Source organism: Bubalus kerabau, chromosome 2 (assembly GCF_029407905.1).
Source record: "Bubalus kerabau isolate K-KA32 ecotype Philippines breed swamp buffalo chromosome 2, PCC_UOA_SB_1v2, whole genome shotgun sequence".
NCBI lineage: Eukaryota > Metazoa > Chordata > Mammalia > Artiodactyla > Bovidae > Bubalus > Bubalus kerabau.
In genome coordinates, this window is record NC_073625.1 from 110,652,947 (window position 1) to 110,677,964 (window position 25,018).

The 25,018-nt window shown below is 42.2% G+C and overlaps 1 protein-coding gene across 1 annotated transcript; it reads right to left on the bottom strand.

Moving 5' to 3' along the window:
- CD80 (CD80 molecule) lies at positions 1 to 23,440 on the bottom strand. The gene is made up of 6 exons (XM_055570284.1): positions 23,366 to 23,440; positions 21,778 to 22,097; positions 12,860 to 13,186; positions 7,585 to 7,866; positions 1,272 to 1,382; positions 1 to 71 (listed from the first exon to the last, which is right to left on the bottom strand). Exons 2-6 carry the CDS (start codon positions 21,875 to 21,877, stop codon positions 1 to 3), a joined length of 891 nt encoding a protein of 296 aa, XP_055426259.1. The 5' UTR covers positions 21,878 to 22,097; positions 23,366 to 23,440.
- Between the last annotated feature and the right edge of the window lie 1,578 nt (positions 23,441 to 25,018).

The following is a 25,018-nucleotide window of genomic DNA, read 5'->3' on the forward strand; positions in this document are numbered from 1 at the left end:
CTATGGAGACTGAGAGTAACTTTCCATTTCCATTTCATTCCTCCTTCTCTGTCTGCGTATTGCAGCATTTCCTTGAAGACAAGTGCAAGCAATAAAAATCTAGATAGGTAATCTTTCCTTAAATCACGCCTATGTATTTTGGCAAAACTTCAGCTGGCTTAGAACTATAGCAGTGGTTCTCAACCCCGGGTTTCCACCCGCACCCCCACTGGGGGACATGTGCAATGCTTCGAGACATCTTTGGTTGTCACAACTGGGCCAAGAGGTGCTATTGTAATATAGTGAGAGGAGGCCAGGGATGTTGCTAAACATCGCAATGCACAGAACAAACAGTTATCCAGCCCTCAAAGTCAATGTACTAAGGATGAAAAGCTATAAACTAGAGGCTAGGGCTGGAAACATATTAGAAACTTCCTTGAGCCCACCAGACCTCTTTATCCTACCCGTGGCATAAGTTGTTCATAACAAAAAGTCTCTAGTGACTTCCTCGAGCCTTGATTTTTTTGTGTGCTGGAAGTTGGAAAAGTCAGCAGATGTTGATTTTCCAGTTTGCTCAGTGTATAAAATTTGTGCTCCAAGAAAGCTTGGTGTTCCTTCATGGGGTTATAGCCTTAACACTGGCCTAGCAGTTCCTCTTCATTTAATTACAGAGATTGAGTATAGCATATGTGTAAGGCCAAAGATTTAGATTCATAGGAAAAAGATATCCCAAATATCTCTTCTTTCCTCAACCACTCCTGATCTTTCATCAAAAAATAAATTCTGAAGAACTGAGAGTTGGTAAAATCACCTGTAGTGATATAATTACTCAAATACATCTCATTAGTGCATCTTACCCTCCTCCATGAAAATGATTCTTGCCCCTAAACCTTGTCATCCTTGCCTTTCCTCCAATTGCAAATCAAAGATTAGACTATCACTTTGCATCAGATATGTTATCAATTTAGTTAGCAAGCCTCAGTATCTCTAAGAAAATACAGAGTTGGGGGAAGATAAAAGGACTAAGCTAGAATGTGCTTGAGGTAAGTGATTTCTCATCTGTGTAACTCTAGTGCCTAGTAGAGTGCCAGGCACATAGTAGGTGTCCAAGAAATATCTGTGCAGGGAATGAACAGAACTTGCTGAGACAAGTAAAGGAGACACTAAAGTTTCCATAGATTTGCTCCAAAAAGAATAAAATAGGCTTAAAAGTTCAGAGAGATGCTGACCCGTCCTGAGAAGAGGTTGGGTGTCCAGAATTGAGATCATTACCAGAGTACAATATTACTTACTGCAGGTCAGCCATGTTAGTATAACTGCAATGATCACAGAAATCCCAAATGCTGAGACTGGGATAATAATGGTCCAGGCCAGGTGCTGATTAGCAGAAGGGGTTGGTTTGGCTGTTGAGGGAAAAGAACAGTGTCAGCTCTAATGTGTTTCCAACTGCTCTAATGTGTCCAACTGATACCCTTCATGCCCCTTATAATGACACAACTGTAAAGCATTTTTCACTACTTTGCCTGGTCAGCTCTCCAAAATGCAGCTTCTGTCATTTTTCTTGCATAACTCTAATCAGACACATACTTATGGGCAACTAATATCAGATGTCAGATATAGATATTGAATGTGAAAAAGAAAATTTAAATGTTTGCATTTATTGAATTAAGTTGGCACAAAGAAAAGATTCTCAGGAGAGCCTTTAAAAGCTATTTTAGGGACTCCCCTGGATGCCAAGTGGTTAAGACTTTGCGCTTCCAAAGCTGGGGGTGTGGGTTCAATCCCTGGTCAGGGAACTAATCGTGCATGCTGTGTGTTGTAGCCAAATAAACAAATATCAGAGCTTAATAAGCAATTTTTTTAAATAAATAAAAGTAGAAAAATAAATAGAAGTATTTCTATAGCTGATATTACTATGTACTGCTACTAATAGTTGATGTTGTGTTCTAGATGTACCTTCTAGATTTTCCTTCTCCAGCTCTGTCACGCCTGCTCTCTTTTAGGGTGTCCTCTTTAACGCACACACACATACACATACACACCTCACAATAGCTGCCTAAAACTACAGAAGTCACTTTGCATTCATTTTCAGATAACACCTTTTTCATCATTCAGCCTAGAGCTTCTGGAAGAATAGAAGAGACCTAGCAAAGAACCAAGCATGGCTGTCGCTTGGTGGTAGGTAGGATCATCCTGGAGGAGAGCTCTGCAAGCTGGCTCTCATCTGTAGAACACAGGGAACAGAAAGAAGAGGGGGCACACGAGGAAGGATGTGGGTGGGAGGAGAAAGGTGTATGTGTCAGTCCTCCACTCAGGAGCAGCAGCTACACCATTTATTCTTCAACTCCTTTAAGGAATAGTTAGCACCAACATCTGGACAAAGGACAGAGACACTAAAGGAATACTAGCAGCTCATCCTCCTCTGATTTCCCCGGAATGGCTCATCAATAAATACTGAACATTTATTAATACTAAAGTACTTGATTCTCCGGAGAAGGCAATGGCAACCCACTCCAGTACTCTTGCCTGGAAAATCCCATGGACAGAGGAGCCTGGTAGGCTGCAGTCCATGGGTCGCTAAGAGTCAGATATGACTGAGCGACTTCACTTTCACTTTTCACTTTCATGCATTGGAGAAGGAAATGGCAACCCATTCCAGTGTTCTTGCCTGGGGAATCCCAGGGATGGTGGGAGCCTGGTGGGCTGCTGTCTACGGGGTTGCACAGAGTCGGACACGACTGAAGTGACTTAGCATACTTGATTCTCATTTTTCTGATTATACGCCTTGGGGATAAATTTTGGTCTTTAGCTTATTGGACTTCTCATCAGCATTCAGTCCCGTTGACACTTTTCCTCCTGGGACTTCTGTGACACCACATTCGTCTGTTTCTGTTTGTTGTGACTCAGTTTTGTTCATCAGCTCTTCTTCCTCTTTTTATTCTTTAACTTGTCCCCATGGTTCCATCTGTGGTCCCATTCTCTCACTAGCCCTGGTAATCATGGGCGATCTTAGCCACACCTGAGGTTGGAAACACCAGCTGATTTCTAAGTCTGTATATCATATTTCTGATCTCACTTCTGAGCTCCAAATTTGTATTTCCAACTGCTAACTAGATGGTTGGATGCCAGCCTCTCCATTTGATTAAAATTGAACTCAGCATATGTATTCTTTCTAAAGTGTATCTACCACCTGCATTCTCCCATTTCAGTTAATGGCAACACCATCAGTGACCAAGGGAAGGCTTGCCTTCGTGCTCACTGCTCAGTAGCTCCCACTGACTTTCTGTTCTGTACTGAGACTATCTCTGCAACTGATTCCTTTTCTCCAAATCTCTTGCAGGAATTAGTTTGGGTTTTTCTGATCTTCAACCAAGTAGCCTTTATGGTCTCTTTGCCTCTGGTGTTCTAGGCTCAAATAATTCCTATGCATTCTGCCACAGTGATCATTATAAAATGTACATTTGACCATAGAGCACCCACTACTTGAAAACTAGGGTAATTTGTTTTTCTATTTTTCTCTAAAATACCCAATTGCATAGAGACATCCAGTGGTTACCAGAGTTGGCCTCTGCAGACCAAAATGACACCCAAAATAACAAAGAAGCTCTTGCTGTTATCCTGGGAGTCTAGATGTTTCACAGGCTTCCTCTCAGAGGTCACTCCTCATCCATTCTCAAGCCTCACTCAGCCTAGAAGAAGGTAAGTGTTTAAGAAAAAGGAGGAATCAGTAACAGCAATCCCACTCTCTCATGATGCCTATTAGGAACCTGGCAGTACTCCATGGGGAAGACCCAAAATCCCAGATATATAGTTGTGTGAGGACATTTGCACATATAGTTCATAAGACATCCTGAGTAGGTCTCCCTGATTCACCCCTTATACACACACACACACCCCTATACGTTCCAGTACATAAGGGTTAACAAACTGGGTGGGCTCAGGCTAAAAGAGTCACAGACACAATCTGCTTAATTAATAAATTTGGGGTTAATGGTATTTAAATAGTAGAGCTTTGCTCACATCCATTCAAAATTGCTATCAACTATACACTAATTTGACTTCCCTGGTGGCTCAGATGGTAAAGCATCTGCCTACAATGCAGGAGACCCGGGTTCAATCCCTGGGTCGGAAAGATCCTCTGGAGAAGGAAATGGCAACCCACTCTAGTACTCTTGCCTGGAAAATTCCATGGATGGAAGAGCCTGGTAGGCTACAGCCCACAGGGTCGCAGAGTCCGGACACGACTGAGCGACTTCACTTTCTTTCACTATATATGCTAATTTACATTTGTTTATGCAGTCACCCCTTGACACCCCACAAATGCTTTATTTGCTTCTGACTCTGAATGGCATTTGCAGTCCAGTCGAAGTATTTAAAGCTGTCTGACCATAAAGACAACACTGGCACCTAGCAAGATGCTTGCTTTGTGACAACTACTTAATGAAGACTGAATTAAAAAAAAAAAAAAAGATTGCAAGAAGGAATGATTAAACAGTTAATCCTGTCTCCACAAGTCATTGTGAATGTAGACCAAAGAGGACAAAGAGCTAGTATTTTTAATTATTCTGGAAAGGGATACTGCTCATCTTTAGCATGAAGAAAGAGTTGAGAAAAGACAAATCAGAGAAAAGATGATAAAGCTGGGCAGTCTAAATCATTTTTAAAGAATAGATCCATCCTTTTATTTAAAGGACTACATTCTATTTCCTTTAAGTTAATGAACATGCATAGGCCAAATCTGGCTTACCACCTATTTTTTTAAATAAAATTTTGTTGGAACACAGCTATGTCCTTCATTTATGTCTTGTCTATGGCTGTTTTCATGTTATAACAGAACTAAGTTGTTGCTAGAGACTATGACCTGTAAAGAATATTTGCTATCTGGCCCTTTTCTGAAAATTTTTGTTAACCGTTGCCTCAGAATATCATACATACTCATATTCCAAATATAAATGATGTCCCAAATAAAATATAATTGAGTCTGTACTTATTAACTTCTACCTTAATCATGATGATCTAAAATTGATTAATTATATATCAATAAAATGACAAGAATGCTGAATTAATAAACTATATGATTCAAACTTAATTTTTATAAGCTTTTTTCAGATACATGAAATATGATAGAGATGAGTTTGGACAATTAATAAAATCATATCAATAAAATTTGGTTTGTATCTGAACTAATTTTTGCCCCAAATTTTATCTCATTACTTATTAAGGAAAACAATCCACTCAAGATGGAAAGACCTAGAGTTAATCTTACCTAAGATGAACTAGTAGACCATCTAAAATATCTCCTCTACTACAAGCAAAGATAAGTGGACAATATAAGATATACTATACATAAGATCAATATATTATACACAATGTATTGTTTTTTACTGTGCAGCCACAAAACATATTGTTATAAGGGGTTGGGGGGTGGGCAGAGGCCTGGTGATGCTCCATATAATCAGTCAAATATGCTAGAAATGTATGTCAAGTACATGAGTTCTTCTGTAATAACCCATTGTGGATTTAATATGCATACATTTATGTAAGCCCTACTTTTTCCATTTTATATTTTCATATGATTTCACCTCTTGGGGAAAGAAAATTTTATAAGTTTACTACATGTGGGGCAAATATTTGGGCATGGTTTTGGCCAAAATGACCACTTTTTTCAAGCATTGTCCTCTAGTAGTTTGTCATTCACTTTCTTTGCCAGGCTTGGTTCTGAGTGAACAAGTATTTCTTAAAAAGCACATTCACCCTCAAAGGACAATGATTTGACATTATGGGACCATCATGGGAAGGGGGCTCCCAAAATGAAAGTGCCACAAAGAGAAACATAGATCAATGGAACAAAATGGAAAGCCCAGAGATAAATCCACGCACATATGGACACCTTATCTTTGACAAAGGAGGCAAGAATATACAATGGAGAAAAGACAATCTCTTTAACAAGTGGTGCTGGGAAAACTGGTCAACCACTTGTAAAAGAATGAAACTAGAACACTTTCTAACACCATACACAAAAATAAAATGGATTAAAGATCTAAATGTAAGACCAAAAACTATAAAACTCCTAGAGGAAAACATAGGAAAAACACTCTCTGACATAAATCATAGCAGGATCCTCTATGACCCACCTACCAGAGTAATGGAAATAAAAGCAAGAATAAACAAATGGGTCCTGATTAAACTTAAAAGCTTTCACACAATGAGGGAAACTATAAGCAAGGTGAAAAGACAGCCTTCAGAATGGGAGAAAATAATAGCAAATGAAGCAACTGATAAAGAATTAATCTCAAAAATATACAAGCAACTCCTGCAGCTCAATTCCAGAAAAATAAATGACCCAATCAAAAAGTGGGCCAAAGAACTAAACAGACATTTCTCCAAAGAAGACATACAGATGGCTAACAAACACATGAAAAGATGCTCAGCATCACTCATTATCAGAGAAATGCAAATCAAAACCACAATGAGATACCATTTCACGCCGGTCAGAATGGCTGCGATCCAAAAGTCTACAAGCAATAAATGCTGGAGAGGGTGTGGAGGAAAGGGAACCCTCTTACACTGTTGGTGGGAATGCAAACTAGTACAGCCACTATGGAGAACAGTGTGGAGATTCCTTGAAAAACTGGAAATAGAACTGCCTTTTGACCCAGCAATCCCACTGCTGGGCATAAACACCAAGGAAACCAGAATTGAAAGAGACACGTGTACCCCAGTGTTCATCGCAGCACTGTTTACAATAGCCAGAACATGGAAGCAACCTGAATGTCCAGCGGCAGACAAATGGATAAGAAAGCTGTGGTACATATACACAATGGAATATTACTCAGCTATTAAAAAGAATACATTTGAATCAGTTCTAATGAGGTGGATGAAACTGGAGCCTATTATACAGAGTGAAGTAAGCCAGAAAGAAAAGCACCAATACAGTATATTAACGCATATATATGGAATTTAGAAAGATGGTAATGATGACCCTATATGCAAGGCAGCAAAAGAGACACAGATGTAAAGAACAGACTTTTGGACTCTGTGGGAGAAGGCAAGGGTGGGATGATTTGGGAGAATAGCATTGAAACATGTATATTATCATATATGAACTAGATCACCAGTCCAGGTTCGATGCATGAGGGTCAGGATGGGGAACACATGTACACCCATAGCTGATTCATGTGAATATATAGCAAAAACCACCACAATATTGTAAAGTAATTAGCCTCCAATTAAAATAAATTTTTAAAAAAATGAAAGTGCCAAAGCCTAGAGAGCAATTTCAAAGAAAGGCACATTTTAGTGCTTTCTATAACAACATTATTATTATAATAACTTCCTAAGATATTGACTTGACAGAACTTACTTGGATATCTAAATTTTAGAATGTTTATTAAAGAAAATAAAATTAGTACCATTATAGTCAAACCTTGTACAGTGACCTTAATAAGTCATACTAACACTTTTATTGTTATTTTATTTGCATGTCTAAAAAATACTGCAAGTAATAGTATCAGAGTCAAATATGCATAATTGTGTAATGTATCTGGCTGAGTTATTTTCTTTTTAGATTCTACACAGCAGAAACTCCCCAGGACAATCACTTACATTCTTGCCAATAGAAGGTCTGTGACACTGTTAAGTCTCCATACTTGACAAGACACAAGAAGCTGTGATTGCTTGTCATGTTGAAATCCAGTTCACTGCTAATCATGTAGAGCTTGGTTTCAGGATCTTGGGACAGTGTTGTGTTGGTAGCATTTAATTCTTCTCCATTTTCCAACCAGTAGAGGTGAGGCCTCGGAAAACCTCCAGAGGTTGAGCAAATTACCCTTCTGATATTAGGAGATGGATTTCCAAGATCATTTATGGTAGGGACAGGGAAGTCAGCTGAAGAAAGAACAAGAATGTAAGTACATATCATTACATGTTTGTGTGTAATTATATTTTTAATACATAGCTTTAATAGAATAATAAAATATAATTTTCAACTTCCCATAAGTATTAGTAATTATGTATAACCCAAAGACTAACTTTAGTTTGAGTTGGTTATATCAATTCATTACTTTTGATGGAATGGAGGTAGGAGGGCACTTATTAAAGAACTAAATTCATGTGAATAAATATTGACATAGTGCTTGCATTTAAAAACAACATTTATTGAGCTGTTAATATTTCTTAGGTGTGGAGGTTATCTCATTTTGTCTTTATAACAACCCTAGGAGGTAGGTTGTAGATACAAAAAGGTCAAATATCAGTAATTTTGTATTATTTATCCTAATACAATGTTTCCATTTTATGAATAATCAAATTGAAGTCTAGAGAAATCACAACCAATAAGTGGAAGAACTGAATTCAAGTTTTTCTGATACCAGAGCCTTCCCTTCTCCTGATTTCTTTTCCTTTTTTTTTTTTTTTAGAGCTTTAAACTTTGCTGTCTTATTAAAACATTAAATAAGATTATATTGAAAAAAAGTAGCCTCAGAAAAATACCAATGGCATGGTATTAGAGATAGTTATAAACAGGCAGATTTAAATATGTTTGCCTTCTTTTCCTTTCCTTTCCTTCCTTTATTTTACTTCTTTTTCTTCCCTTTCTACCTAATTTTTGAGGTATACAAACTGACCCTCTTTTATGTATCTATTTATTAATTCATACTATTCTATACACCTGGGAGCCCACCACCCAACTTGAGAACCAGAGCATTGACAATAACTTACGTAAATCTACTTGTATGGTCTTAACTTTGCTGGTCTACTAGTTCCCACACCTGGAGTAACACTACTCTAAAGTTTGTTTGGCATTACCTTTACATTTTTAAAAGTAGTCTTTAATCAGATAGACCTCTGTTCCAATTTTATACTGTTGAGCCTATAATCTCAACCACCATACTTTACTGATCCCCTTGCTGTTTTGATACGCCTAACAAGGACAGAGAGGCCTTCCTAATATTCCTCCAAAGTACTTGAGGCACTCTTTCATTTGTGTTTTTGACCCCTAATAACATAGTACAATATACACAAAGCAAAGCATAGTGAAATGACTACAGAGGAAACAGGAAAAAACTCCACTCAACTCTTCTCACTTATTGTGAGGCTTAAAGAATTTATATTTCTTTAGCATAAGTGTGGGGAATCAATCCAAATGTGGACTTCCTGGGTGGTGGGTGGTGCAGTGGTATATAATCTGCCCACCAATGCAGGAGATGCAGGAGACGGTGGGTTCTGTCCCTGCGTTGGGAAGATCCCCTGGAAAAGGGAATGGTAACCCACTCCAGTATTCTTGCCTGGAAAATTCCATGGACAGAGGAGCCTGATGGGCTATATAGTCCATGGGGTCTCCAAGAGTCAGAGCCAACTGAGCACACACACAGGACTAATCCCCTTGTACGTCATCTCATATGTTAGTTTTCTTTTCAGAGTTCAGAGCCTCACAGAGAGATGTAGTATAATACACATTGGTCATCAAGGGCAGGTTTTAAAACCAGTTTTGCCTTTAATCCTGGGCCAATTCCTTAACCACTTTCAGTCTTAGTTTGCTCATTGTAAGAAAGGGATTATAATACCTCCTTCCCAGTGTTGTAAGAGTTAAATGGTATCATTAACATAAATCATGTAGACCAGAGACTGACATACAGGAAGTTAGTTAGACTAATGTGAGTCTTAAATATGTCCTCTCTTAGAGGAGTTCCTTCATGTAAATCAAGTTGCTGGGTGAAAGCTTCCAGGACTGGGAGAGGAGAAGTTATGACAAGTGATTATAATTGCCAAGGAAAGGAAAAACTTGGATCTAGATACAGATAGAGTCACCTTTCTTTTTTGAATTAGTCCTGTTCCTAAATTGTTTGACATTTTCTTGAGCCATTTTTAGTTGACATTATTTTCTACTCCTTTAATTTATCCTATAAGATCAAATCATTGCAATGGTAGCTAACAAGAATACTCCTTTTGTTTCTTATAATATCAGTATGTCATGTTATAACTTGGAATAACAAATCCAAGTAACACATATCCAAATTATGATTCATGTTCATTTCTGGACTTTGCTTTTCTAAGAAATATTTAATCACAAGAATGCCACTAACACCAAGGATCATATTGAAAATCATCTTTTCAAGGTCTGCCTGGACTTAGAACAGCCTAAGCTCTGTCTTCTATTCCTTCTGTAAGATGATCTGTTCCGAGTAGCAGCTCCAAAGGTTTTGCAAGACTGAACTATCGAAGAATTACTGTTTTGTATCTCATTTCAATCTTAGCCCAAGTTTTCACCACTCTTAATGGGTAGAGTAAGAATATCCTACTAGGAAAGGAAAAGGTACATATGTTTTAGAAAGGTAAAAATTTGTTAACCTAGTTAATATGTTGGGAAAAGGCCATGGCACCCCACTCCAGTACTCTTGCCTGGAAAATCCCATGGACAGAGGAGCCTGGTGGGCTGCAGTCCATGGGGTTGCTAAGAGTCGGACACGACTGAGCGCCTTCACTTTCACTTTTCAGTTTCATGCATTGGAGAAGGAAATGGCAACCCACTCCAGTGTTCTTGCCTGGAGAATCCCAGGGACGGGAGAGACTGGGATAGTTCATAGACCCCATAGACGATAGTTCAGCTGCCGTCTATGGGATTGCACAGAGTTGGACACGACTGAAGTGACTTAGCAGCAGCAGCAGTTAATATGTTAACTAGTATAGCTAGTTCCTGAAATGTGCTGCTTAATGCAGGTTTTAAAAACATCCATCGTGCAGCACATTTGAGGAACTAGCTATCCTACTTCATGATACTATGCTGTTATTGTATCCTTTGGCAATGTAGAGAAATCATCCTGTCCCAGTTAGCCTGAGACTTTCCCAGTATTAACACCCGAAGTCTCATATCCAATGAAACCCCTCAGTCCTTGGCAGACTGGGACAGTTGGTCACCTTGGCCAAATGAACGTTTACTTAATTTCTTGCTTCTCAGACTATAATCCTTAGCAGCAGTACAGGCATCACCAGGGAGCTTGTCAGAAGTGCCAGACCTACTGAACAAGGTCCCCAGGTCATAGGCATCTTATCATTTGAGAAGCACTGTTCTAATTGATTCAACTGGGAATACCAGAATTGGCTCTGGGTCTAATTAAGCAGTATTTCCCCTTTGTGTCCCTTGTCTGATTTTGGCACCGCATCCCCGTTTGAGGCCGTGTTAGCCTCAAACAGCACTCCCCCTGTTAGCCTTTTAGCTGCGTTGGTCTCCAACTGTAACCTGCTACTAAGGCCTGCCCTCCCTGAAACTCTGTCTCTTCTCTCCTTCTTGGATCTTCTTCTTTATCTTTCTGTCAAAATGTACATGTCCTGAGTCTGTTTCTCTCTGGATATTCTGTTAAAGGACCGACTATGTATCTAACGTAATTAACTGATACAGGCTAATATGTCTGTGATGACATCTCCACCCAGGTAACAGATTTTCATCTTTAACAGGGATCCTGGAGGGAGGGGGAGGGCTTCCCAGGTGGCTCAGTGGTAAAGAATCTGCCAGCAGGAGACGTGGATTCAGTCTCTGGGTTAGGAAGATCCCTGAAGAAGGAAATGGCAACCCACTCCAGTATTCTTGCCTGGGAAATGCCATGGACAGAGGAGCCTGGTGGGCTACTGTCCATGGGGTTGCAAAGAGTCAGACATGACTTAGCAGCTGAGGACACATACATGAGGGGAGAATAGTGCTGAAACTAGCAGGAGAGGCTATAATAGTGGGAATTGGAGGAATCCATGGAGATCTAAATTTTGGAGGAGATAGGCTTCTCAGAGCCCCTCACAACCCACCACATGATCATGGATACTTGTTCTCTCCATGGGTAGGGAGTACACAGAGTGAAGTTTAAGATAATCCTGTGTAAATTTGGCTTACTTCCTAAGCTTTAGGTATGATCTGGGTGTTACACAACTAAAAATTCAATATAGCTGAAGACCAAAAGCAGGGAAGAACAGTGAAGAACTCACTAAGGATCCTCTTAAGCTAACTGTTATCAAGGTTATTTCTTACCTTATGTTAAAAGGTTTTGTTTCCACTAAAGGCTCAAGTGCCCAGAAAGAAAAAAGAAATGTGTTTGAATTTCAAGTATGAAGGAATGGCCTGGGGCTGCCACTTCTCAATGAGGGTTCAGGACATATCAGTGTCCTCTAGCAGGATTACCTGTGATTGAGTCAAGGCTGGTTCCTACCCTGCCTTTTATAGTTTTCTAACATCTAACTTTGTAGGAATGACCATTAGATGAGAGCTTCAAATATGCAATAAATATAATAGTAAAAGACATTCAAATACTACTTGAAAAATATTTATGCCTGTGCAGCTTTTATGCCCGTCAATATACTTTACGAGAATATGTTACTGGATCAAGTGCAGGTAACAGAACAACTATGCTGTGTGTTAGTACCTCAATCGTGGCTGACTCTTAGCGACCCCATGGACTGTAGCCCGCCAAGCTCCTTTGTCCATGGGATTCTCCAGGCAAGACTACTGGAGTGGTCAGTACAACTCAGTACAACTACATCAATTGTACTGATGTAGTTGATCAGTACAACTACATCAAATCAAAATCAGTACAACTACATCAAATCAAATGTGTCCCTTTATGATTCAGAAGGTGCTTCAGGTCATGATAGTGCTCCAGGGTGGCTGTCATGAGCTTGGACTGTCAAAGTGCAAGAAATGCAACTAACAAATATTTCTAGGACATCCTGAGAAAACAAATTAGGATTTACTGTAAAACTAGAGACTCAAACCTAAGAAATGAAGTGAGATAGACCCCTCTGGTAAAATTTCCACTTAAACCAATAGGAGTGTGTCTTTAAGGACATCAAAGACATACTCCTGTTGATGGCTTATTGAAAATCAGAAAGTTCCACTGACCTCTGATCATTAACCTCACCGAAGTCAGGTGCTCCAGTTTATAAGTCCCTTTCAGATCAGGCTTCTGAATAACACAGGTGTAGGTGCCACTGTCTGACAGGCGCAGAGCCAGGATCACAATGCGGGGGTTATCGTTCATGTCAGTGATGGTGCGGTTCTCGTATTCAGGCCACACCTGCACTTTTCCAAGCAGGATGGCCAGCACCATTTTACTATCCTTTTGCCAATAGATCCGAAGGCTTGTCAGTTCTTCAGTGGATGTGTTGTAATCACAGGATAGCATTACTGTTTCTTTCACTCTTTTGGTCACACTCTTTGGGGTGATGCCTATGGAGAGGCAAACAAAACAAGATCTTGTATCTATTAAATGTTAAGATACCTGCACAAGCAGGAATTCAGAGTTGGCAGTAACAGAATTTTCAGAGTGTTGTATTTAGTGTCTAAGCAGGATTGGACAGAGTGTTCAGTTTGATTTTTTTTTTTTCTTTTGGTCCCCAGTGCATTTTTTTCTCCATTTAAATAATCATGATTAAAACAATAACATAGATTTTACCATCTTAACCATTTTAAAATGTACAGCGCAGTAGCATCCAGTATCTTCACAGTTTTTGTGAAACAGATTTTCCATGCTGTATGCATTAAACTGCTCCCCCTTGTCCCTCCCTTCAGCCCCCTGGTAACCACCACTCAACTTTATGTTTCTATGAATTTTACTACTTTAGATTCCGAATCATACAGTATTTGTCTTTTTGTGACTGGTTTATTCCACTAGGCATAATGCCCTCAAGGTTCCTCCATGTTCTACATGTGTCAGAATTCCTTTCCTTTTTAAGGAGTGATAATGGTGTTAATAACTAAATATTCTACTGTATGTATTAATATATGCCACACTTCCTTTATCCATTTGTCTGTCCATGGACAACGAGAGAGAAGTTATACTAGTCGCAAAAGAAGAAGGACTTTAGGAGACCCCAGCACATGAATGCCAGCTATTGGTGAGACAGTTTTCTCAGTCCCATGGGGACAGAGAAGTCATAGTTAAGGAATATGAGGTTTTGAAGGAATTTCCCTGGTCATTCATTTTGGTGGTCTTATTTTATAGACAAGAAAACTAAGCACAGGAAAGGAAACTGCCCCAGTTTTGCAGAGAACTTTTTGGACCACTCTCCTTATTTATTTGTTTCCCTCATTTGAGACCCACTTCTAGGATAGGTAAGCCAGCATTGCCTGCTCCGAGCCGGGTCCCATCTTCCAGGCCCAGCTTGACCTGTGACTTCAGACTGAAATGCCTGTCCTCATCTCCATGTGACAAGACCTCAGTTACACCTCCGGACCATTTCTGCCCTCTCTATCTACCGAAACATATGGCTACCCCGTCTTTATCTTCCTTGGCTATCTGCAATCCAAATAGCCGGTCCCCTACAACCTAACTTAGCAAGAAGGTCCCCATTTAAAACATTTGCCCATTTCCCATCAGCATATCACAGAAATTTCAGCATCCAAACTTCATAGTTTTGTTAGCTCCTAAGCACTCATCTTTCACTCTTCACTTTCATGCATGGGAGAAGGAAATGTCAACCCACTCCAGTGTTCTTGCCTGGAGAATCCCAGGGACGGGGGAGCCTGGTGGGCTGCTGTCTGTGGGGTCGCACAGAGTCGGACACGACTGAAGCGACTTAGCAGCAGCAGCAGCAAGCACTCATCAGTAGCACCAAAATCCCTGAAAGACTATATTTTCTGGTTTTTTGCTTAGAAGGCATAGTAAATTTTCCCATGCTGTGCTTGACCTAAAAGCAGAGTCCCTCCAAAACCCCAGCAGTTTCACAACTGGCCAGCCCCGAAGGCCCCCCAGTGCTGACATCTTCCCTTCTGTATCCTCCAGAGCCACACAGAACCCCAGGGAGGCCCCCATCTCACTAGGAGAGGGATCTCATTTCCAGGCCTGCTCTCCCTGGACAGCAGGGTCACGGGACACTAGCCCGTCTCCACCTCCCCAGCCATCCTCCCGGCTGACATCAGACTGGATGTGGCCCCACCGCAGCATTTCGGAAGAGTTTTGTGATTGCAGGTATTTACACAGCAGTGGGAGGTACCTTCGATTGATCCAGGGCACTTCTTTCAGCAATTGTGCTGAACATTGCCAGCCCTAGATTTAGGGAGAATAACTGAAAAAAGGAAATAAATGAAAAGGTATACTTTGTTGTTGTTGTTCAGTTGCCCAGTTGTGTCCGACTCTTAGTGACCCCATGGACTGCAACGTGCCGGGCCTCCCTGTCCCTCACCATCTCCCAAAGTTTCTCCAAGTTCATGTCCATTGCATCAGTGATGCCATCCAGCCATCTCATGCTCTGACTGCTCTTCTCCCTCTTCTCTCTCTGCCCTTAATCTTTCCCAGCATTAGGGACTTTTCCAGTGAGTGGGCTGTTCACATCAGATGACCAAAATACCGGAGCTTCAGCTTCAGCATCAGTCCTTCCAAAGTGTACTCAGGGTTGATGTCCCTTAAGATTGACTGGTTTGAACTCCAAGGGACTTTCAGGAGTCCCTTTATATTTTAGGAGAGCATAAAATAGCTAAATAATCCAAACTCTCTTTTTAAAAAAGATACGACTAAAAATGGTATGTAGAAGGATTCCTATTCACTTGGGTTCTAGTCCCAGCTCAGCTACTTACTGATTAACCTGTTTCCTCATCTGTAAAATGGTATGATGCCAACCTCTCAGGATGATTGAAAACTTAAATTCAAATTAAATGGTGTAAGCGGAAAAGTCCCTAGTACCTAGCAGGTCTTCCATAAGGGTTTCCTTTCCTCTTTTTCCTTCCTCTCATCCCTAACTCGTACCCTCTGGTCTCTTTCACTCTGGGGTTATGACAGGCACATGGAACACTAGTCTTGCTATGGGCCAGACAGACCCCATGACAGAAAGCAACTCAGTCATCTGGGGTCCTAAATAACTGAGTGTTTCCTATGCTCTGTTGGTTCCCACCCAAAAAGAATCCAGAATTTCTAATTTTGACATGTGGTGACATTAGCAAAAAGAAATCTTAACTGAAACTGATCTGAAAGTTTTCTTCACTGAAAATTTCAATGATGGTTCTTAAGGAGTTTTTGTCCAGCCATCTGAGGAGAAGTGTGGGTGTTTGTGTAAAGGTCAACAGCAAACCATCAATGGACTCTTTGATGTTCCTATGTGAGATCCCCTCACCAGACTCTGGTGCTGAGGAAGAACCAGACTGAAAAGAGGAACCAAAAATCTTCTGGGCAATTCCCACCAGGACCTGGCTTTCATACTCAGGGACTCTGCTACTCATGGTTACAAGAAAACAGTTGAAAGATTCTGAAGGGTTGTGTCTGCTTCACTGGTTCTGGAGGGGAGAGGCAGGTCTCAGCATTACTGCCTGCACTGTTGGATTCTGAGCTTTGGTTGCCGTCTTACAAATGGCCTAGCAGCACCTACCTGATAATGTGGGTTGAGGTTTCTGTGAGGGAATGTAGGTAAAACCTGACCCAGTACCAGGCACACGATCAGGACCGTTGCCTTTCCCAGACTTCCACACAGCTCCGTCCCTTGCTGCCTTCAGGGAAGATGTCCCCTTGTGGTGAGCCTTCTCTGACTCTCCCCAACCAGCACCATCTTCATGCCCCTTTTGAGCCACTTGCCCTGATTTATTTCTCTCTTGAGCTTGTCTAGCTGCTACATATCAGCTGGAGTTACTTTGGGGGCCATGAGAGCAGGGACTTTTTCTGTTTTGTTTGTTGTCATACCTGCAGAACTCGGGCCTGGCCCAGAGCAGGTGCTCCCTAAGTACTTGCTGAATGCCTGGGTAGGCCTTAGGAGATGGGCTCTGATTCTACCTGCTGTGTATTAGACTCATAACCTTTGATTAACCTCCTTGGGCCTCAGGTATAATTTATACAAAATGGTCATAATACTATCTCTCCAACTTACTTCCCGTAATTACCACAGGTCACATGACACCCAAATGTAAAGTGTTTTTTGAACCGTAAAAGCTATACAGTTGTTTTTCTCCCCCATGGGGTTGTTTCTCATGCATAGCACCTCCTGTGCCTCCTGTGTTGAGTCACGCCCAGGATGGGGCCAGAATCACTGTGTAACTGGCTGACACTTGCACTGAGTCACTGCCCCCATCTGGCACATGGTGCCCATTGTCACCTTGCCCATCTGTGAGGAGGAGGAGGAGGGACAGCAGAGATGGAAGGCAACCTCGCTCATCTCTCACAAGTCTGTGTGCAGCCCGCCCCACCCGCAGGGCACTCTGGGTGCACTTTAGAACCCCTGCCTTTCCTGACCCCTCTGCCTGCTTCCTGCCCCGATCACAGCAGCTCCCCACTGATAACTCCCCAAGAGAGGGAGCTTTCTGCCAGCAAGTGCAGAGTACACTAGTTTTAGAAAAATAATGTACCTCTCAGAACTCAAAACACAATGGAATATTATTTAACCAGAACAGGTGTGAGACACTGTTACTACAACATAGATGAACCTTAAAAACATTGTGCTAAATGAAAGAAGCCAGACACAAAGGCCACATATTATATAGCTCCATTTAAAAGAAATGTCCAGAATAGGCAAATTCATGGAGACAAATTAGATTAATGGCTACCAAGAGGTGGGGTAGAGGGAATGGAGAGGGATAGCTAATGGGTTTGGAGTTTCATTTTAGAGTGATAGAAATGTTCCAAAATTATAGTGGTGATGGATTCACTTCTTTGTGATTATACTAAAAACCACTGAATCACACACTTTAAAATGGTAAATTTTATGTCTTTGCAAGAAAAACAACAATAAACGCATGCGGGACAGTTGGGAGATATGACAATAAAATTTAATGTTTAGCTTTAAAGAAATAAGAACCCAGTCTAGGAAGCCATGAGTCTCCCCTAGTCCCTCCAAAGAAGGGGAAGGCAGTGTGGACAGTGGGCTGGCCACAGCACCCCTTCCCCATAGGTGAACCCCAGCAGCGGTCAGCAGGGCTGCTCCAACACTTCTAACGGAGAAAAAACCAGGTGCCCACAGCAGCTTAGATCACCGTGTGCTGTTGTGTATCTCGCTGAGGAATGTGGTGTGCTTTTTAAATAAAGGCTTTCCCTGACTCTAAAAGAAACACACATTACATTTGGAAAGAATGAAAAATAAAGAAAAACATAATAATCACCTATAATCTCACCATCTGGAGATTTAATGGTCTGTGTGACCTTTAACACAATGGAAGTGACCTTTTGGGACCCTTCTAAGTGCTTTTAATTAAGTGATCCAGCATCCACAGGGCTGGTGTGGGCCCTGGGCTAGGTGCTGGGCACACGAGGGGGCTACAGGTATCTGCTGTCCAGCAACTGACAAATTTACACTGGTGACCTGATTTATGCACTGCTCCCAACCTTCCTCTACAGGCCCAGACTATATGCTCTTTGCAAATATGATCCTTACTTGTGTGTCTCTCTCCAAAATGCTCGGGGACTTGAACAGCTGGTACCACGATAGTCATAGCAAGAAGCGTGGTTTGGGGACACCTTGGCCAGCGGCATGCAGACAGAACATGGCGACGGGGGAGAGGCCCTGTTTACGGTGGCACTCTGGGGCGCTCTTTTCCTCTAGCTCAGTGTTCCTCGTGCTATAGACTTCCAGGCCAACACCTTTCCTGAATTCCTGGCCTACTCCTACCTAAGGTCTCTCTCCTCTCCTTAGGGCTGTGTCTCCCTGAGAGGACCCTAGCTCTGAGGAAAAGGTGCCCATATTAGACGACCACCAGTTTCTGGAGACGAGTCCAGTGCTTCTCCCTCTGCAGACCAAACCAGAAGTGAAACAGGAGGCCTGCTGGTGCTGCCCTGTGCAGGAAAGAGGTCCCCCTGTCCTGGGTAACAGCGTGGGGGGACAGATGCAAGTGTAGCTTTCCTGCACAGGGGAGGAGGTGGGGGGCAAATCCCCAGCCCTGAACAAAGTCCTCCCTGATTGCACTGGCTGCTCTAAAAGCCATTCTTCATGCTTTAGCAACACTGGCTTTTTCTTTTTTTGTATAATGTATCTTTTACTACTAAACCTAAAGGACTGTGGACCAGTAGCATCAATATCACCTGGCTGATTGTTAGAAATACAGATTTGCTGGCCCCTCCCCAAAGCCCATCTAAGCAGAAACTGCATTTTTAAAACTACATATATGGCCTTTATCTTTCACAGCAGTTTTAGGTTCACAGTACCCATGTACCCCAGCTCGCATGGGTGCAGCCTCCCCCACTATTAACATCCCACACCAGAGTGGTACCTTTGTGACAATCAGTGAAGCTACACTGACACATCGCTATCACCCAAAGTCCACAGTTTACATCATACATCATTCTTGATGCTGTACATTCTATGGGTTTTGACAACTGGATAATGACATGCATCTACCATTACAGTATCATACCCAGTCTTTTCACTGCTCTAAACATCCCCTGTGCTACAGGGAACTCTGCTCAATATTCTGTAATAACCTAAATGGCAAAAGGATTTGAAAAAGAATAGACACGTGTGTATATATATAACTGAATCACTCTGCTGTACACCTGAAACTAACACAATATTGTTAATCAACTATACTCCAATATAAAATAAAAGTTAAAAAAAAAGTCCCCTGTTCTAGAAGCTGCTTTTTAAACAGTCCTCCAGGAGACTGGTATGTATAATAAAAGTGTGAGCAGCCCTGGCAGAGACTGTGTCACTCCCCTGCTTAAAATCCTTCCATGGCCTTCCAGTCCTCCAAATATCTTCCAGATCCCTGGCCTTTGAGCCCGAGCCCATAGAGTCTGGTCTCTGTCTCCCTGCTGCCCCAACACTGCCCACCTTCACTTCTTTGCTCCTCCATGTCCCTCGCATGCTGCTCTTTCCACCTTCACCCAGCTCCCTCTCACCACCCTCCCCTCTGGCAGGGAAACATCATGTTTCTTGGTCATACATTCAAGTGATTGATTCATCTTCGTCTTCATGCTAATGACTGTAAATTCCATGAAGGCAAAAGCCAAGTCAATTTTGCTAACAGCTTGTCCCCAGGACCAAGAAAAGTGTCTTGTACATAAGAAAAGCTCAGTGTTTGTTGAATACACAAATGATTAAACCAGAAAATGAGTCCCCCGCCCGCTGACTCAGCCTCATCTTTCTGCATTTGTCTGGGCTAGTCTCTGCCCAAATTCTGCTGCTGCAACCCCCATCCTCCACCATAAAGCCTGCCCACCTTTCCCAGGTCAGGGGCGCTTACAGGCAGAGCCAGGCACTTCTCTGCTTTTCACTTGTTTGTGGATTAATTACTTTTGCCTTCTCCAGCTAACATACTCACATCTCTCTTTGAGAGCAGGAATCTGAGGCTCAGTTTTTCAAGGTCCATCTTTTACACAGTAGGTGTTCAGACAAAAGAAGCTCAGATTCCTTTGTTGACTCAGTATAGCAACAATAAAATCTGGATATAACTGTACAACAAGGTGCTTTCCAGAATACCTTTCTTTAGCTCGAAGTTCATTTCCTTCTATTTGCCTCTAATTTTTGTGGTATAATTGTTAAAGTCTTGGTTTTAATTTTCTTTTTATGCTTTCTCTCTTTTTTATTGTTTTTCTTTCTCCTCACCCCTCCCCCACCTCTCTCTCTCTCCTCTCACAGACACACACACACACACACACGCTTGCACACACACCACATTTCTAGGAAGCCTGTAAATTTACTTTTAAATCTTTTAAAGGTCATTTAGACTCCCCAGAAGACTCTAGATTGGAAATGCTGCCTTCAGCTACCCAGGAAAAAAATTGTAACCGTTGGAAATATTACTGTCAAATATATGCAAAATCTGATGTATAAATTGCAAAACTTGAATCATGGTTCTCTTGCTTCAGCAACAGTGTAAAATAGCAATTTCAGGACAGAAAATGTATAAATACCTGCATTACAGTCATCTTTTTGCGACTGTGCCCACACCCCTGTGTCCCCGCCACCGCCCCCACCCAACCCGCGAAGTCATTCTGGGTGATGGCTGCAGCTTAAGCAAGCAGAGCTTAAGACAAGATCCTTTGATATTTGGTTCTTTGAAGACTATGAAACCGTGCAGGAGGCAAAACCTCCTCTTTATTTTGAGGAAACCAGGTGGTATGCTGCTCAGCAGAAAAGCAGATCTTTTATTTGTTCTGCCTTCTAAAAAAAGTCAGAGCCACCCTGTCAGCAGAATCAGCACCACCCTTCCCAACAGCCCCCCAGATTCAGCACCTGAGCTGGAAAAAGTCTCCAGAAGTCAAAATACTCTTTGTAGGACGCACTTGAAATACCTCTGTAGTAAGTTAAAAGTAACTCAAAATATGATTTGCACTAAATCTGATACTACCAAATGTCAGATGCCAGCATTGACAAAGGGCATTGGCACCTAAAGCATAAAAGTAAATATTAAGAGAAAATTTTAATATGAAAAAGATTGTATGTCACCACTACTTTCTTTTCCCCCTTCAACCTGGAAAGATCATCACTGTTCAGTTTTAGAAGCAGAAGATGCTGTGCTGTCTCATGGAAATGTAGCTTGGGAAGCAGAGCCCAAGGCCAGTGTGCCCTCGGTGAGTCACAACACGTAAATGAGCATCTAGTGGAGGAGATCACAATTCTAAGCTGTCCTTCTGAATTGGCTTTTGGTTTTGTTAAAATAACACGGCCCCGCCTTTCCTTTAAGGTCTGTGTTCCTGAGCTAGCTTGGCCACTGGCTTGTTGTGTGATCGAGGACAGGTCGTTTAACCTTTCTGGACCTGTTTTCTCATCCCTAAAATGGACTGAAATACCCTGAATGTCCCTTCCCTCTTGCAGGGCGGCAGAAGGAGACAGCACAGAGAACACCATGCCCTTTCTCTTCCAAACCCCGAGGTGGTGGACTCAGTCAAGTTCCTGGAAGTTGCTTACCTGAACAGAAGTGAAAAAGACCAGCGAGCACCAAGAGCTGAGAGAGCCAGAGGTATGGGCGCTTGGGTGGTAGTGTTCCCCACTTCATTGTGTGACCCATGGCTTCTGCTGGTGAGGATGGAAAACAAAAGCAAACGGTTTCAAGCCACGTGAGAGCTGGCACCTCACAGTTTACACCAGGCAGGGCTGGAGACAATTCAGTTTTCCCCCCGCACAGAGGGTTCGCCTGTGATGTTTGCAAAACACACTGAAGAGATGCTGGTTGGAGTACCTGGGTATCCAGACTCCTAAAATTAAAAGACAGGATTTATCTTCACAACCTGAAAAGGAAAAAAAAAAAAAAAAAGGTCATCCAGGAAGGAAGATTGGCCCACCCTGGGTTGTAAAACCTCTTCGTTTACTGCCTAAAATGAGTCAGGGACCGTAATCTGAGCAACCTCTAAATCACAGCACAATCTTGAGGGGAAAGCAAGACTTGACAGACATTTGAGGAAGTGACCCTGCCTTGCACATGTTCCGAGAACCAACCCCTGCTCTCCTACTGCTGGGAGATGTTGAAGGTTGTTAAAAACAACGAGAACTAAAGCCCCTGGACACCAGCCAGCCAACGCATGAAAGCTCAGACCCTCTTCAGAACATATAGAGAGACACAAAGAACCAGGGAGGGCGTATTTTGTCCAAGGCAGTACTTAAGTCATGAAACTACTTCTTTCTTACTATATTAACACAGAAAAACAAATGTTTCTGTTTTTAAATGCTTCTACATAAAGACTGTGCCTTAAAGCAGTAGAGGATTTCAATCAGTGGAAGAGCATCAGTAAAAGGGGAAGAGAAAAGACATACGGAAATCATTACTTGGTTATATTATGTACTACAATGTGAGAAAGCTGATTTTTTTTTTGTAGCAAATATATTAAACATTAGGAATAAAAATGAAAGCTGTGCTTTGATGTGATCCTCTCAGATTCCAGCAGACACCCAGTCTGGGTGCTACCCAGATGTTTGGGACCCGTCTTGGAGAACCACCCCAGGGCTAGTCTGTCAGCCACACCAGATTGTCTTATCAGCCACACTGTATTTTAATCAGAATTAGCCTGGATTCACTTATTCACCAGAATTTTACTGGTTTTGGAAAACTCAGATTCAGCCTGAAAAATTAATATTTTCTACCATCTAGGGTCATAACTGATGCCCAGTCTGTGCTGGCAGTAAAGAATCTGCCTACAGTGCAGCAGACCCAGGTTCAACCTCTGAGTCAGAAAGATCCCGTGGAGAAGGAAATGGCAACCCACTCCAGTATTCTTGCCTGGCGAATCCCTTGGACAGAGGAGCCTGGCAGGTTATAGTCCATGGGGTCACAAAGAGTCAGACACGACTGAGCAACTAACAGTTTCCACTTTCCTTTCCACTTTCTAGAGTCATAACTCTGATAATGATTCTCTAATATGTAGGAATAAGAGACCCCCAGAAGGCCCTCTGGGGGGAAAGGATGCATCTTGGAGGTATGTTTGTTTAAAAAGCAGTCAGGTTGTTGGTAACTAGATCCACCAAGCTATCCCCATATTAAGCTAATAATAAATGTACTTACTTGCCAAAGAACAATTCCTCTTGTATTAAAAACCGAAGTATGAGGCTCCACTTCTGAGATGTTCCTTTCTTGCCGTCTTCAAACTAATGGCAAGTCACTCGGTTTTTCTTTGGGTGATATTTCACAGAGGTGGCATTTCCCCTCCCAACTTCCTTTTACTTGATAGAGAACTCTGATGTTCAGAAATGTTTAAGTCCAACCAGGGGAAGAGCATAGTGTTCTTTCTGTGCAATTTGAGGAAGATCCCTCTGCTGTCCTGTTTTGTCAGTTCCCTTGAGATGGTATCGCAGACTGCACAGCCACTCTCCCTCACCTGCCCCAGGGTCAAGGGGGAGAGGAAACTGCACTGGGCCACCTGGGGGAGAGGTTAAAAAGGTGCCCCATAGTGGGAGGGGCCGACCCATCAACTTTGGAGGTAGACAGTATTTGAGCCATAAGGCTGGCTGCTTCTGTGCTTTTTCAAGTTTTGTTTTAGCACCCAGAATTACCCCTCCCTAGTTACAGTCATGCCATAGCAGGAGTGGGCCATCCATCTCATGGGTAGTGGAAACTTTGGGGGAGTGCCCAGCTTACAAGACCACTCTTACCTACACTGCCCCCTACCCCCACCATCTCTACAGAGTGGCTGGACAGTGTATCCTACTAGCCAAGTGGGAGAGTAACCCCAGCCACCCTAGCCTGGTACAGTAACCCTCAGGTGAACACAGTGATGGAACCAGAGGGTGAGGTGAGGAAGATTTTAGTCCTCCCCCGCCAATTTCCAACCAGCCTGCTACTCCTGTGAAGAGTTCTAGAGCATTTCATGGGAAGGCAGCCAACCCACACTGGTCCAGTGGATCCCTTTTGCACCCGTGGAACCTGATAGCACTTTATCTGGCCCATACCTTTCTCTGTTTGCTTCTGGCACTTGAGGCCTCTCTGTTGCCTTCACATCAGATTCTCTGGGAAAGTCTACACTCAAGCATGTGCAACTTGGAAATATGAGGGACTTAGAACCAGTGGGGCTACTCTTGATCCAAAGGGGCTGGAAGATGATGGATAACTGCTTTCCATTTTCATCACCCAGATGGGGAATTGAGAGAGACATTTTACGAGGCTTTCCAGAAGGTCCCAGTGAGATGGAGTACCAGTTGCCTGAAGCAGAGGCCAGCATGGTGAGGCACACTTGTATTGGCCTTTCTTTCTTCCCTGTGTCAAATCGCCCTGTCTTATACCACCAGACTCACATCCTCAGTCATCTAGGGCTTTGTAACTAGCTTTGCTTTCTGGAGAAACTAGGCTTAAGGCAGGAGGGACTTCATGTGGTAGACACACAATGGCTTCCCATCTAAAATAACTGAGTAAAATAGAAAGGTGACTCCATTTAGAGGAAAAGAAAATGATAGGAGATGTGACTGATATATGAATGTGATAAATGCACTTGGCTTTGCCCCTGAAGAAAGTGATCTCTCTAAAATGGAGATTCAGTCTAGCCTCTCTCAACCTTAGAACTGTTTCACCTCTCATGCAGATAAAAGCCAGGCTGAGCAAAAACGTTAACACAGGCAGGGTTGGGCTGGGCCAACTAGGGCTACTGCAAAGTCTTTGCATATTGAGTACTCAGGGTCCAAGGTGCTAGGACAGCTTTTGTTGTTGTTATTTAGGACAGCTTAG

Coding starts and splice junctions, on each gene's coding strand:
- CD80 (XM_055570284.1), bottom strand. CDS start 21,877: ATGGGTCACACAATGAAGTGGGGAACACTACCACCCAAGCGCCCATAC. Junction 1,383..7,584: donor GACCTTCTATTGGCAAGAAT/GTAAGTGATTGT, acceptor TTCCCTCAACAG/CCAAACCAACCCCTTCTGCT. Junction 72..1,271: donor ACTAACATGGCTGACCTGCA/GTAAGTAATATT, acceptor CTTGTCTTCAAG/GAAATGCTGCAATACGCAGA.